Genomic DNA, 14,376 nt, shown 5'->3' with positions numbered 1-14,376 from the left:
CGGTACTTTTCTGAACCGCTACTGAGCCGCTACCAACTAGTCGACGCTGATTGGATACGGTTGAGGCAGTGACTTTGTGAATGCGTGATTCATTTGCAGACTGGTGCAAACTGGACACTGAGGGGTTAACATCTCCTGCTCTGACTGCAGCTCCGAGAGACTGCTGCGGGAGGACTGGGCCGCTTGTGAGAGCTTTGGGACGGCGCTACTTGTTAAGAAGAGTAGGAACGAGTCTCCAAAAGTCTTCAATAACACCAGAAAAAGTCACTAGATTTGTCACTACTCGTTTTTTTGAAAAAGAGTCGCTGGAGGGGTCTGAATAGACGCTAAATATAGCAACAAAGTCGCTAAATGGGCAACACTGCTTGCCGCGTCGGTCTGTTCTCACATTAACCCCGTTGGTTAGCTGCTACAGAAGTACCTGTATGGGAACAGAGGCCGAGGGGAACTAACTAGTTTGTGGAGCCAAAACTCTACTGCTTTCCAAGAAGTACTCAGAAAGTACTCAGTGGAAACATGCCTATATAGACAGACAAGTATTCACGCTCTCATACACTCCTATGGGCGAGTTGGAGTCACCAATCAAACCTAAGCTGCATGTTTTCAGACTGTGGGAGGAAGCTGGAGAACCCGGTGAGAACCAGTGCTGATACAAGGAGAACATGCACACTCCACACAGAAAATATATGATATAATTATTAAAAGTTAGTCACCATGTTCAAACTCATCTAACGATAAGAACTGCACAAGATAAGAATCCTGTCTATTGTTGTTTTTCCAATTACAATGACCCCATGAAATGAAAGCTGCTTATATACAACAAACCAGTGATACAGCTGGCAGTGGTTAAGTAAGAGTTGAACCAATTTGAAGGATTTTTCTCATGACTTCATCATGTGGAGGAGAGCCAGCAGCGTACAAAGGCTGACAGCTGGATTCATGCAGTCTGTAGGCAGCACGCCGCATCTCTTCACTCTTTCAATAGCAATCCAAATCCTGTATGGACTCTCTGACATCTGTCTAGAACCATACATATATTTAAAATGCAGAAACACCGCCACTTGTCAAATGCTATAAAGCAGTTGCAAAATTATAGTCCTCTGCTGTCTCTTAGGGTTTAGCAGTTGAAGTGCTGCTTTTTTACACACTCGTGCTTTCTTGTCAGTTATGTGTTAAAAGAAAAAGCCACAGAGATCTCAGGCTGCTTACTTTTTATTTCCACCCTCAAGCATTCTTCTAATCATGGTCTAAAATTAACTTTTTAAAATTTCTGTCTGTCTCTAACATCCATGTGCAAGACTAAAGACTAAATAAGTTTTAATAAACGCACATGTTTATTGTAACATTATGAGGAATGCATTATAATATATTTATTAACAGTAAACTACATATTTATTAACAGTTAACTTGAAGCTACCAGATCTAAAGACAAAATTATTATTGTTGTTATTATAATTCTTTTATTATTATTATTATTATTATTATTATGCACTTATTAACAGTTTTTAACAGTTAGTAATACTTTTTGCAGCTATGAGAACTAAAGATAGAACAATTATTATTATTATTATTATTATTATGCACTTATTAACCGTTTTAGCGGTTATTAACACTTTTTGCAGCTACCAGATCTAAAGACAGAATAATAATAATAATAATAATAATAACAATTATTATTATTATTATTATTATTATTAATAATAATAATAATAACAATTATTATTATTATTAATAATAATAATAATAATAATAACAATTATTATTATTATTATTATTATTATTAATAATAATAATAATAATAATAATAATAATTATTATTATTATTATTATTATGCACTTATTCACAGTTGTTTTAAGATATTTAAATAAATATGGAATGAGCATGCAATAATATTAATTCTTCCTGCTTATAATGTGTGTCATGTTCCAGGAACTATTTTGCAAGTTATTGTGTTATTGTGTTTTCTATTTAACAATGTCTTAAATTTTCCAGAAGGTCTGTCCAGACTCCCTTTATCTTGTGTTTGATGCATGTTTGTTGGACAACACTGTGGGGTTTTGTGTGCCAGTAAAGCAACATTAAAAAAGCTACAAGAGTTTTCACAGTTGATTGAGTGTCTGAACATCCCTGGAGAACTCGATACTGTGTCTTTCCATATGTTGGTTCTGGTGAAAGGTTCTTGTTCAGTCACATTCTCCTGAAATACTCTGCAGGGACCGAGGTGACAAGATCCCAACTGTTCGCCCATCTGTCCCGCAGTCGGAGCTCCCCGTGGTGCCTCGGTCTCTCTCCGGTGAGCCCTAATGTGCCGAGGGGACTTCCCTTAAATTACACACAGTCGTCCCCGGAGACAGCTTTGTTACCCCGTGTTGATCTGTGTGCTTCATCGGTCTGTGCAAGCTGTTTGCTCACTGGAGGGGAACTTTTATTTCTACCGACAAACATCAAGCCCAGGACACGTTCATCCATCCCATGCTGGAATTACGTGAAAAAAAAAATGTGCCATGTGCATGTTTAGGCACGCTCTCTTGAACAAACACGACTCTGTTGGTCTGCTGTTACCCTACCATGAGGACATGCAGAGCCCAGTACCTTGTCGACCTGCTGGTCCTCAAGGTCCTGGCTTTATGGATTCAAGGTTTGGGAGGAACCAACAAGTTCTCCAACATGAAGAGTCGTGTGTCAGTACCATAAATTACGACCATAAATTACGACATTATGTCCATATATATACATATGGACATAATTGTTTTTGGGACGCAAGTGCTTTTCAATAGTCACTTATTTTTGCATATTCTTGACTTCATCCTTGCTTGTTGTAGTGTTCTCGTGCAGGGTGTTGCAACTCTGACTAAACACCAAGTTAAACCATTGCCAATGAAGACAGAGCTGTAGTAAGTTTGATCATTTACTGTCACACTTCTTCATTAACATGTTGGTGAAAACTGCAAATAAAGCGATACAAAACGTATTTTAACTTAAACATTACAACAAACACAGCTGTAAACATGATACACATTGCTGCTTGCTTGTATATAATTGTAAATGAAAACACTTTTAACTTAATTTATCAAAAACATTAATTAATGAAATCACTGCTTATATATAAACATGTCAAATGCAAATTAAACTTACGGCATTGCCTCTATGATGCTTCAGAGTGGATGTGCAGATTCATGCAACACATGTCTGCCTTCCTTTGTTCCAGTCAAACAGGAAGTAACTAAACAGGAAGTCACTAAATAGGAATTGATCCCAGAGGAAGTGACTAAACAGGATGTGACATCATAATATTAAGTAAACAAATAATACATTTACAAAATACATTTGTAAACTTTAAGTAATCATCCACCTCTTGTTTCTAACTTAAATTAAATATCAATAAATTATCTAAAGTAAACATTACAAAAAGCCTTAAAGGCGACACACTTGTGTTGTATGATCTCTCAAATGGACGTCGCTTTGGATAAAAGCATCTGCAAAATGATATTATAGATTGTAGAAGGTGTTATAAAAAAAAAAAGTTTAACTTTTAAGTTGTGTTCAAAAACATGATTCACGTAACTTAAGCTAAAGTTTATTTTTGTTTTCCCACGGGACGCAAGCCCAGCTCTCCAGGGTGAAAGTCTACCATTTGTTTGACTCTTACTGGCTCCTATTTTGCATGGATGTGAATACAGGTCTGCACTTTGGTGGGCCTTACAAAACGGTTGAAAAGCACTCCTCTAACCTATCCAGTGCAGTTTAGAGTGATACAATGGACCAAGAGTTGACAGAACATAACAAAAGGCACCAAGCCAAACCTGAACCAACCCTGCTGTGAGCACAAGGCAAACACCCACTGCTTCAAAACACGACATGTGCCTTTTATCTGCTCTGTTCCCACAGCAGACGCCGTCCAGCCCCCAAGGCACTTTTATATCCTGGTGACATATTGCTTTTGATAACAACATTCCTGCTGGGGAATCCAAGGAAAGTAAGATAATGGCAATCGACCATTCAGTAAAAGCTGTGTGACCAGAACTGTGGTTAGCAGAACACACAAATGTTGAAGAATCCCTCTCTGAGCTGTGAGTCCTGCCTCCAGGACTGGGATAATCCACTGGGAGTGGACTGAACTCACTCGATTTATTTGTCTCAGGTTTCTTTTCTGGACTTATTATGTAACGGCCAGAGCGTTACACTTTTCATATCATATTTTGACACGTATAGGTAATATAATATTGCATGTTTTCTATAAACATTTTGTATTTTTCTATGTTTTTGTGTGTGTGTGTGTGTGTGTAAATGTGTAAATGTAATGATATATTTATTATTGAAGTCACAGTGAAAGGTGGTGTTGTACTGAACTACATTTATAATCTATTGTCCCGACTATTTACATACATGAGGGGGACACTGTGAATATAATGTAAATTATAAGTTTAAAGTATAATAAGAATGAGAGTGTACCAAAGACTGGAACTGGCAAATTAACTTTTTAAAAATAGTTTCTGAAAATGAAAAGGTTTTTATTTGCTGACGAGCAAAAAAATCCTGTCAGAAATTGTAATTATCTTACTGGAATAAAAATTATTTATTGTTTCAAGAAAACAAAATGACTGCTACAGACAGATGGTAGTGACAAAGTAAGAAACTCATAAACAGGTTGAGCATTGTGTTTATAATATTCAGAGTGTTCATTAGAAAAACTGCTGGTCTCAAAAGAAAAATTGTAACACTCACATCCTCAGTTTAATGGACAGACTGCAGGAAGCATGGAAATGAACAACTGGATCGCCCCCAGCAAGGCATACACATTTATTTCTCTCTCAAAGCCCATGGGGCCAATGTCACAATTGTCCTCATTTTCCATTTTCTGCAGCTGGTTTTAATAGCTACAGAATGCTGGATGTAATGAGACACGTACAGAGTGTAGCATATAGCCAAGGTGATTGAAATTAATTTATGTTCCTCAGAGAGATGCTATCATCATTTCACAACTATTAGTGTGAGTCTAGAAATAGCAATGTCAGTTGGTTGGTCCATTGGTCCATTAGTCTGTCAGTCCAACACATTCAGAGTCACTTCTCAGCATGGGTTTGATGTATAGCCATTATATTCAGAACATATACAGAGGGCTGGTGACAGTGATCCACTGACTACCCATGTACTGCCACAAACAGGTCCACTTTCATCTTTTTCAGGTAAATTCTAAGACAAAACCAACTGTGAGGAGCCTCAACTGTAGTGATTCCAACAACAAGTAATGTACCAAAACTTGTAGCTTTCCCACTAAATTATGTCCGCTAACAAAGTAGCATGATGTTAAAAGCAACACAGATCACCTATGAAGAGGGTGTGAGGGGAGACAGATCGCTCAAAAGAACTGTGGTTATGTTGTAACTGTGGTTCTCTGAGTAGAGAGACTCTCTACTCAGAGAACCATGGTAGCATGAACCAATCTCTCCAGCTACCTATACTATAGTCTCTCTACTCAGAGAACCATAGCACCAACATAACCATACATTCTTTATCATCTCGAGAATATCTCTCCAGCTACCCTGTGCATATGAAATACGTGACAGAATGGAGACATAGTCTCCAGACGATAGAGAATCCTGGACTTTCAACCAGCAGACCAGTGTCCATGTCCCATTGTCGGAAGTTATGTCCGGAATTGGTGTCTTTTTAAGCCAAACCATGTTGTTCCTGACCTTAGGAAAGTGCTTTTGATGCCTAAACCTGTAAATCTGGTTTACAATGTTAACAATGTGTTTGAAACAGTGACCAACACATGTTTAAAACAGTATTTGTCACGTGTCAAATCTTCATAGGATATCATAAGTATCATGCTGCGGTAATAAATATGAACCCATTCATGACAATGTGTTGTTTTGAAATTAGATGCTCTATAAATAAAGATGAAGCAAATGCTGCACCACTAGTGGGACATGGAGTTCACTTCCTGTCTCCTGTGGGCGTGTCAAGGCAGTGAATGTCAAGCTATTGCAAACAATAGATATGTACACAGTTAACTGCCTTATTTAGCTTTGGAACTGCTTAGCTCAGGTGTTCATGAATGCTGGATGATGTTAGTTTAAAATTGTGACAGAGTTTAGTCAACATTAACGCAATCACCTTAGGGCATTCATAGTGATCCCACGAAGGTGTAATATGCGTGCCGATTCATAGTGCTGTAGCAGTACAGTATGTATGTGCTGCAGCAGGATCTGTTCAGTTAGCGACCTCCATTTGCATACAACAAGCAGTGGACACTCTGTGCACAGTTAGCGATGCTGGTTTGTTTACAATAAGTGGCGGACACTGTGTACAGTTAGCGACGGCAGCCGCAGTTGTTGGGCAATCACTGCTGAACAGTGATTGGATGACTGTCGGACCAAGTGGACCCTTTGGTGACTATAGGGTTAAAGAACTCTATTCTGTGCTCAAGTTAAATTTTCCAATAAGAGTGAATAGACCTGTGGCCTGTCGCTGGTCTTGTGAAGGGTGTGGCAGTGAAGAATCCCACGTGATTTCTTGGGGGAAAAAATAAAAGCCATATATCTTTCATATGATATTTTGACATGTATACGTAATATAACACCTCATGTTTACTTCAAATACAGTTCAAACACAGATAATCAGATCGAGACATCCTAGAATGATTTCTCTTAAACTCATATTCCTATTTAGAAATAATTTACAGCCATACAGAATTCTCATTTATCTCAAAACTAAAAAAAGAGGAGCAGCATTCAGTTTTAATGCACCATAAATCTGAAGGTCAGCTCAACCTCTCACTTCTTTCCAATCAAGGCTAAACTTTTGTGTTCGAAACAGCCTTTTATTAAACCAGATTTCAAATATCAGTCATTGTAGCTGAACATTGATTCTTATTTCTCTCTAAAATCCTGAGTTATTCCATTGTGGCCTATGCTGTGATCTATTGTCCATCATTCTGTGAGTCTATGTGAGCCCTGTTCTATTGCTGTGTGTTTCTTTTATATCTTGTCAGTCCATCTTCTGTAAAGAACTGTACAAGATGCTATTCAAATCACATTTGCCTTGCCTTAACATTTGTAACATTTCCACACTGATGCTTCTTTCTGTAGAGAGCTTTCTTAGTTACATTTAGTCAGTTATCTGACTAAACTGAATACTGGTTCTATAATCTTCCCCTTTATTATATCTGCCAAACAGGTTAGGTTTTAAAACTTGGTGGAAAAAACAGGGAAACACAGGGTGTTTTTTTTACACTTTAATTAACATTGAGGGATAGGGCAGTTGTGCTGCATTCATGTGGTGTTAGAATAATTGGAGAAACAAGATCCTGACTGTAACAGTTCACTTGAAGATGAAGCATGCCTCGATGGAGGTCTCTGCTTTCTGATGTCATTTTCTGTAACTTCATCAACCAATAAAATGATCTGTCTCTTTTTTTATTTGGATAGAAGACCAGAAATGGGCCTTCATGGTTTACCAGAAGTCATGTTAAATTTGGCCAGGTGTTGTTTATTTTAACCTAATACAATAACTCACCAAATTGAGTTAAAATTCATCATCATCAATAATGTATTATTAAGGTCTTTTTCTACATCCTCATACTGTACTTTTCATCATTACAATAAACTTAATGGCTGATAAACAGACATGTTGATTTTTTTAGCAAATAAATAATTCACATTATTTGTGCTTTCCGTCACATTTCCAGATTTGGGTAAACTCCAAATGTGGAAAAAATGGAAAAAATGATTAGACCCCCCTTGTTTTCTTCAATTTCTTGTCCATTTTAATGCCTGGTTCAACTAAAGGTGCATTTGTTTGGACAAATATAATGATAAAAACAAAAATAGCTCATAAGAGTTTAAATTAAGAGCTGATATCTAGACATTTTCCATGGTTTTCTTGATAATAATCAAAATCATTATCAATAAAACCATGGAAAATGACTACAAGGGTGGTCAAATAATTTTTTAACATGACTGTATATACAGTACAATTTAATTTATAAAGACCATACATAAACATTTTAACATGTATTTTGAGCAGTATGGGCCAAAAATGTCCTTTTGAATGTAAAAAAAAAAGTTCTTATATACAACATACCATCTACATTGACTTGGTAGTTTGCTTTCACATGAATGATGAGGCAGATCAGACACAACTTCCACTGATCAAAGTTATATCTGACAAAGAGCTGAGACAAGATGACCATTAAACCACTGGGAACGATATAGTGCCACCTACAGGCCAAACCTCTCAACTCATACGGCCAAATCACTTGACCTTTTATTCACCTGTTAACAATTAAGTTTTCTGCTCTGTGATGGGAGCTCCACCACCCACTTTAATACTTAAATCTTCTATTTAAGTATTACATTAATGCATGTTTAGTCCAGCAACAACGTCCATTTCACCCCTTAGACAAAATAAATGCATTCAATATCAAGGCTCGATATTAATTGTTAATATCTGCCCTTCCATATTTGTCGGCAGTATTCAAAACTGCATAAATGTTTAAATTCAGAGGATGCACTGGAGAGAGAGAGAGAGAAAGAGAGAGAGAGAGAGAGAGAGAGAGAGAGAGAGAGCGTGTCCTCCAAAGGGAGCAGCGTTTGTCCTGCTGCCTGATAAATCATTAATAAGATCATCGTGCCTACGCTACAGTAACAACACATCACATGTTCACACTCTAGTCCATAGTATCACACATACACACACACACACACACACACACACACACACACACACACTTTATCTCTTTTAAATTACTCACAACTTCCTCCACGTGGTTCGTTCCTCACAACTTTATCCGAGCAGCTGACAACTTTACTCCCACTAAGAGTTCAGGACTTTTGAGGCATCACTCACACAAACAGCTACAGGAATAAGACACAATCCATCCGTCAGTGGACAGCATCAAGCAGTGTTCTTACCTTTCCTTCATTGGAGTACCGCCGGGTGTGCTGCGCTGCTCCCGCGCTCTGGTTCATGTTTCAGCACCGTGGACAGCTCCAGTCCGGACAGAGAAACGTGCCAATGAGTCCGCGGCTCGATAAACTGCCGCTGACAGCGATCACAGAGACAAGAGAGCCACTGAAACTAGTTTACTGGTTCGTTCAAAGCTGTTTACCGGTTCGCCGTCTTCCCAGTGACACGCATGGCGCCTCAGCCAATGATGCCGCGCGCGTAAAGACCTGCTCTGCTGATGCGCCAGCTGTGAGCGCTGCTCATCCACCCGGCACAGTTAGCCCTCACTAACCCGGAGAACAGGCTGCGAACAATGTGTCTGCCGGACGATGAAATAACTATAAAGGTTTATAATCCATCCAAGAACATATGTCTTTTTTTTTTTTTTTTTTAATAAATCCGAAGTCATTAGTGGACTCGTTGGGGCAGATGCTGGAGCAGGAATTAAGCTTTTCTTCTTACAGAACTAAAATCTATTTTGATGTGGACAGATTGCATAACATGATAAAAGTGATGACAACAGCATGCTGCATGTAAAGGCTACATGTGTGGAGAGATACATGGACACATGTCTTACACTGTTATCTGGTAGAGTAGAACTATGCAGCATTTTCAACTGAATAAAACAGTTCAATCAATCATTGTGATGGTAAAATGACTTATGTGGGTGCAAACTGTAAAAAAACAAAACAAAAAAAAAACAGATAAAAACAGTTCATATGAAGTTCAGACATTTAAAAAAAAAAGTCAGGGTTGTGCAACTGGAGTGAATAATCACTGATTCTGGGGGCTGTTTGAGGTTTTGTTAGAAATACTTTATCCAGATGAGTTTCATTTGGACTGTGACAGTTACTCACATCCCAGTAAAACACCATGTTGGCTAATACGTTTCTTATTAATATGTCCAACATGCCTTAAAATTGATGCCACTCCAGATTTTGCAGCAATGCAGCAAAGGGTTGCTGATTGGATTAAAGCCACAACACATGGGGTACACTCTACCAGGGCACCCTGGGTGTTTTTAATATTTCATATTTTTACCCTTTCTGACTGTGCATCATGTTATAAGGAAAAATCAATGGGTATAAATCAAGTGCACAAAATATTCCATATGTTAGTAAAGCAGAACTGTAGACTCAATATCATCAGTGTCTTCTTTTAATGTATGCCCATGGACACAGGAGATTTGGGATCCCCTGCAGCCTGGACCCAGCAGGGGGACGGTGGAGTCTCTCAGGTGACCCTCTCTGAACATCCTGAAAGTCCTGGTGGTGATGTCTTTAGTAATGGGTCTGAGTAAAACTTTACAACGAACTGGTTCAGGAAATATTGGAACAAAGATGATCAGATATGGTGATTTAAGAATGTGTGAAAGAGATGAACTCTGACAGACAGTAGTCGTGTTTCCATTAAAGTCAAATCGAATTTTGAAGCAAATTTTGAAATGTCACATTAAAGGAAAATGCGAATTAGGGATATTTCCATCATCTGGTTTAGAGCGAAATAAACAAAGCTGCATTAACGCACTTTGGTCAGAAGATGGCAGTGTTCAGTAAACAGTAGAAGAGATAGAGCAAGAAAAAAAAACAGCTTGCTAATCGAACTTTGGCAACCCATGAGAGAAAATATGTCTTTAGGAATTATATTAAATTGGGCAACTGATAATTATTCTTTCATATCAGGGGAAACAGGTGATCAGTTATGTGAGTTAAATGTTAAGAACTTATTCGGGATAAGTGTTTGCTAAACAGCAGATGCAAAACAGCAACTATTATTCAAAAAGGACAAAAAACACCTCAACCGAACATAAAACTGTTTATGAGCATTTTTGAAAATTTTTCAAATTTTGTTGTTTCTATCAAGCTTTTCTCATACAAATCTTCAAAATGCGCATTGAAATAAGTTGATGGAAACGCTACTAGTGTGAAAGCAGAAGTCATGAGGAGCATAAGAGTAGGGGGAAAAGGTACCAATTGAGGAATGAAGGGAAACTGTGAAAAATATGTATTATTGAACTGTGAAAGAAGCTGCAACTAATTAATAAACACTACGTGGTTGTATTTAAAATGTAAGGTAACAAACACAGTTTGGCAATGTTTAAAAATGTTTCAAGATATTAACTTTTCAGTTATTTAGGGATAATATTTGTAAAGTGTTGATTGGTGTTTGTAAATACATAGGATACATAGCATTCAGAGTTGGTCCCTCTTCACACAATCCAGTAAGAGAGCAGCTGTGGACGAGCGAGCTAGACAATGAATGAAGAGAGGGAGCAGCATCAGCAAGAACAAAGCCCGAATCAGAGGAATATAAAATGTTTTTTTTTTCATTGTTTCATTGCAGTTACAGACTAACCCCCTCTGCTTGTAAACAGTGGCAAGAAAAATCCTAAGAACATCTGGGTTCACTATTTTTTCACCAGCATGATGAATGTTTAATGTATGCATTCAATAAAGACATGACATGACATGTTTGTGTGGTATTAGGTTAAGCACATTGTGTTTGTCTATAATTGGGACTTTATGACAAATTATTGTAGAAAACTAGCTAATTTCAAATGGGGGCATGTCCCTGGTGTTCCCCAGTGTAAATCACACCTGAATGTAATCATGAAGGTCAACCATTTCTTTTCTTTTTTTTTTTTTTTAGATTCAAATCTAGGTAATGGGCAACATTGTGTATTTTTACCCTGAGAGATGTGCTGCCCTGCAAACCGTCATCTGCATCAAACTGTACTAACTGTGCACATCTAGCCGTGCAGTTATCAATTTGCAGCATTTACTTACTTTTTCCAAATTGTCCCTTGCATTTTTACAAAAAGGTCAAACATGACCCTTTAAGAATTACTACCTCTCTGACCAGTCCTCCGTCTTCAGAGGTCACAAGCAATTTCCTGCTCAGATGAAAAGCCCCTGCACTTGGCATTTATAGTTAAGGTCTTGGTACTGTACTCACCTTATTACTTAAGGCAGTCGTGTGCTGTTATTATATGAAAAAAATCTATCAAATGCTTTTTGACAACACAGTTTGCAGTCCGTGATTTAATCAAAGCATCACTGTTGATGCTGTGTGTGGGCAGTGAGCCTGAACCATTGACAAACCGAAATTACCTGCAAGCTGTTTGACTGCAGTGACATTTTAGGATAATTAGCTCGAAACATGCTTGTAAGAAGGAGGTAGGGAATGTGTGACAGAAGGTGTCATGCCAGTTAAACCTATTTCTGTTACACAGAGAGGGTACAGTGTGTGTGAGCTGTAAACTATCCAGCAGCAGCAGGCAGGCAGAGTCCGTCCACGCTGCCCAGTGAATCTATACATCAATAAGTAAAGGCCTCCTCTTCTACCAGCTTATCACACAGCACTTTGAAGGCCGCTGCTCGCCTTCACTTGAAAGCATGTATCCAGGTTAAGAGAGCGGGAGACGCAACCTTTTGATGCATGAAAGGAGAGAGGAAATGTGTCACTGTCCAACAGTCCAACACCAAAATGTCACCAGGAAGTTCAGACAGTAATAAGGTAGAAGAGAACAGGGCTGACGGTGTGAGCTGTGAGAACGTGTTCAATGCTGCACTTTCGGCCACAAATTAACAACTGCGTGTATAAAATATTTAAGCAGATTAAGTGTTTTATGATGCACATTGCATGGGCAATGAAGAACAAGAATGCAAGCTGGTCAACGTAGGTGTAGTTGGGTTACCAGACAAATGGATTATATATATTATAAACACATTTTAAACACGGGAAATAGACAGAATTAAATGCAAAAATGCCTGTTTTTCATTCATTGTTGTTATGCAGTTATTAGGATGTATTTTTAATAATGATAAAAAAAAGAATACATTTGATTTATATAGCGCTTTTATATTATAAACACATTTTAAACACGGAAAATAGACAGAATAAAATGCAAAAATGCTTGTTTTTCATTAATTGTTGTTATGCAATTATTAGGATGTATTATTAATAATGATAATAAAAATAATACATTTGATTTATATAGCTCTTTTATATTATAAACACATTTTAAACACGGAAAATAGACAGAAGAAAATGCAAAAATGCTTGTTTTTCATTCATTGTTGTTATGCAATTATTAGGACGTATTATTAATGATAATACAAATAATACATTTGATTTATATAGCGCTTTAAAGGTCGCTTAACACATTGAAACAAATACAAAATACAGAAAACAAAAAAACAGAGATGAGAGTTTATGAGTTCATTATGAGTTCATTATATTTCTATTGTTTATGTTGTTATAGAAAATCAATTAACAGTGTTTGCAAGACTCTGAACACTATAATACAGCACATCTTTATAGCCTCCATTTTGCTTTCACATAACTTAAATCTCCCAAGCACACTGAAGTCAGCAGAACGACTTTCCTGCTCAGAATATGGGACCATACAAGGAGACCTTGAATGCACCATTGTCCTTGAGTCGAGTGTATTGAGATTTACACCAGGCAAACGTCAGAGAAACTCAAAACTTGTAGAGGAAAGTTTCAATTTGCACATATCTGAAGTGTTTATCTTATCTTAGCTACAGTTTGCAAACTGGAAGCTGCATTAATAATTATTAAACACATAGAAATACAAGAGTTTTATTTGGAGCAAAACTAGCTCACTGTATCAAACCTTGCTAGCATGAATTACTGACTATAATTGTGGCGGAGCCCCGTCACTGAGTTAGCCACACACATTTAGTTACTCCAGTTATTTTGTGTTTCTGTAACGGGTTGTGTATGGACCCAATTGCAGCACACAGGAGGCAGAAACAGGAGGTAACCAGTCTTTAATCACAAGCAAAGGTTTGGTACACGGGAGTTCAGTCAGGCAAGGCAGGCAAACAATCCAAAGGGATAAGGCAGAGGCAGAGTCCAAAAACAGGCAAGGGTCAGAACCAAAAAGGACACAAGAAAAACGCTGGAGAGTAGGACACATGGTACGCTAACAATGTGGCAGTGAGTGTGTGTGAGGCAGGAGTCTTTATAGTGGCTTGATTAGGGATAAAGGGCAGCTGGGTAAACAGGTGAAGAGAGTCTGGCTGATGAGGAGGGAGTGGCTGACAGGTGGAGTGAGGAGGAGGCAGACTCAGTGGAAAATTACAGGGAGACAGAGCTGAAACTGTGACAGTTTCAGGCCGCGTTCAGACTGCCAGCCAAAATCTGATTTTTAGCCCATCCAGATTGGAACTGGATGGCTCTTTTGAAGTCACAAATCAGTCACAAATCACATGAAATCTGATTTTTGGGAACCGGATCGAAACCACCTTCGGGAGGTAGTTTCAGATCGCATTTGGACAGATGCGTCTCAGTCTGAACCGCTCCAAACACTCAGATCGGTTTTGACTGTCCGTGACGTCACTATGCATAGCGCCGGCAGCGCGGAGACGAGGTGTCCACAGGCAGCCCCGCCCGAC

At 38.2% G+C, this 14,376-nt stretch overlaps 1 protein-coding gene across 1 annotated transcript in view; it reads right to left on the bottom strand.

The window, feature by feature from the left end:
• The window catches only part of LOC131979169 (inactive dipeptidyl peptidase 10-like), a 168,051-nt gene extending 158,772 nt beyond the window's left edge, over positions 1–9,279 (bottom strand). Inside the window, exon 1 of the mRNA XM_059343093.1 lies at positions 8,920–9,279. Coding sequence (XP_059199076.1) covers positions 8,920–8,976 — 57 coding nt within the window. The 5' untranslated portion in view covers positions 8,977–9,279. The remainder of the gene's footprint in view (positions 1–8,919) is intronic.
• Between the last annotated feature and the right edge of the window lie 5,097 nt (positions 9,280–14,376).

The sequence above is a fragment of the Centropristis striata genome, chromosome 10 (genome assembly GCF_030273125.1).
Source record: "Centropristis striata isolate RG_2023a ecotype Rhode Island chromosome 10, C.striata_1.0, whole genome shotgun sequence".
Classification (NCBI taxonomy): domain Eukaryota; kingdom Metazoa; phylum Chordata; class Actinopteri; order Perciformes; family Serranidae; genus Centropristis; species Centropristis striata.
This window is presented reverse-complemented; position numbering and strand designations above follow the sequence as displayed.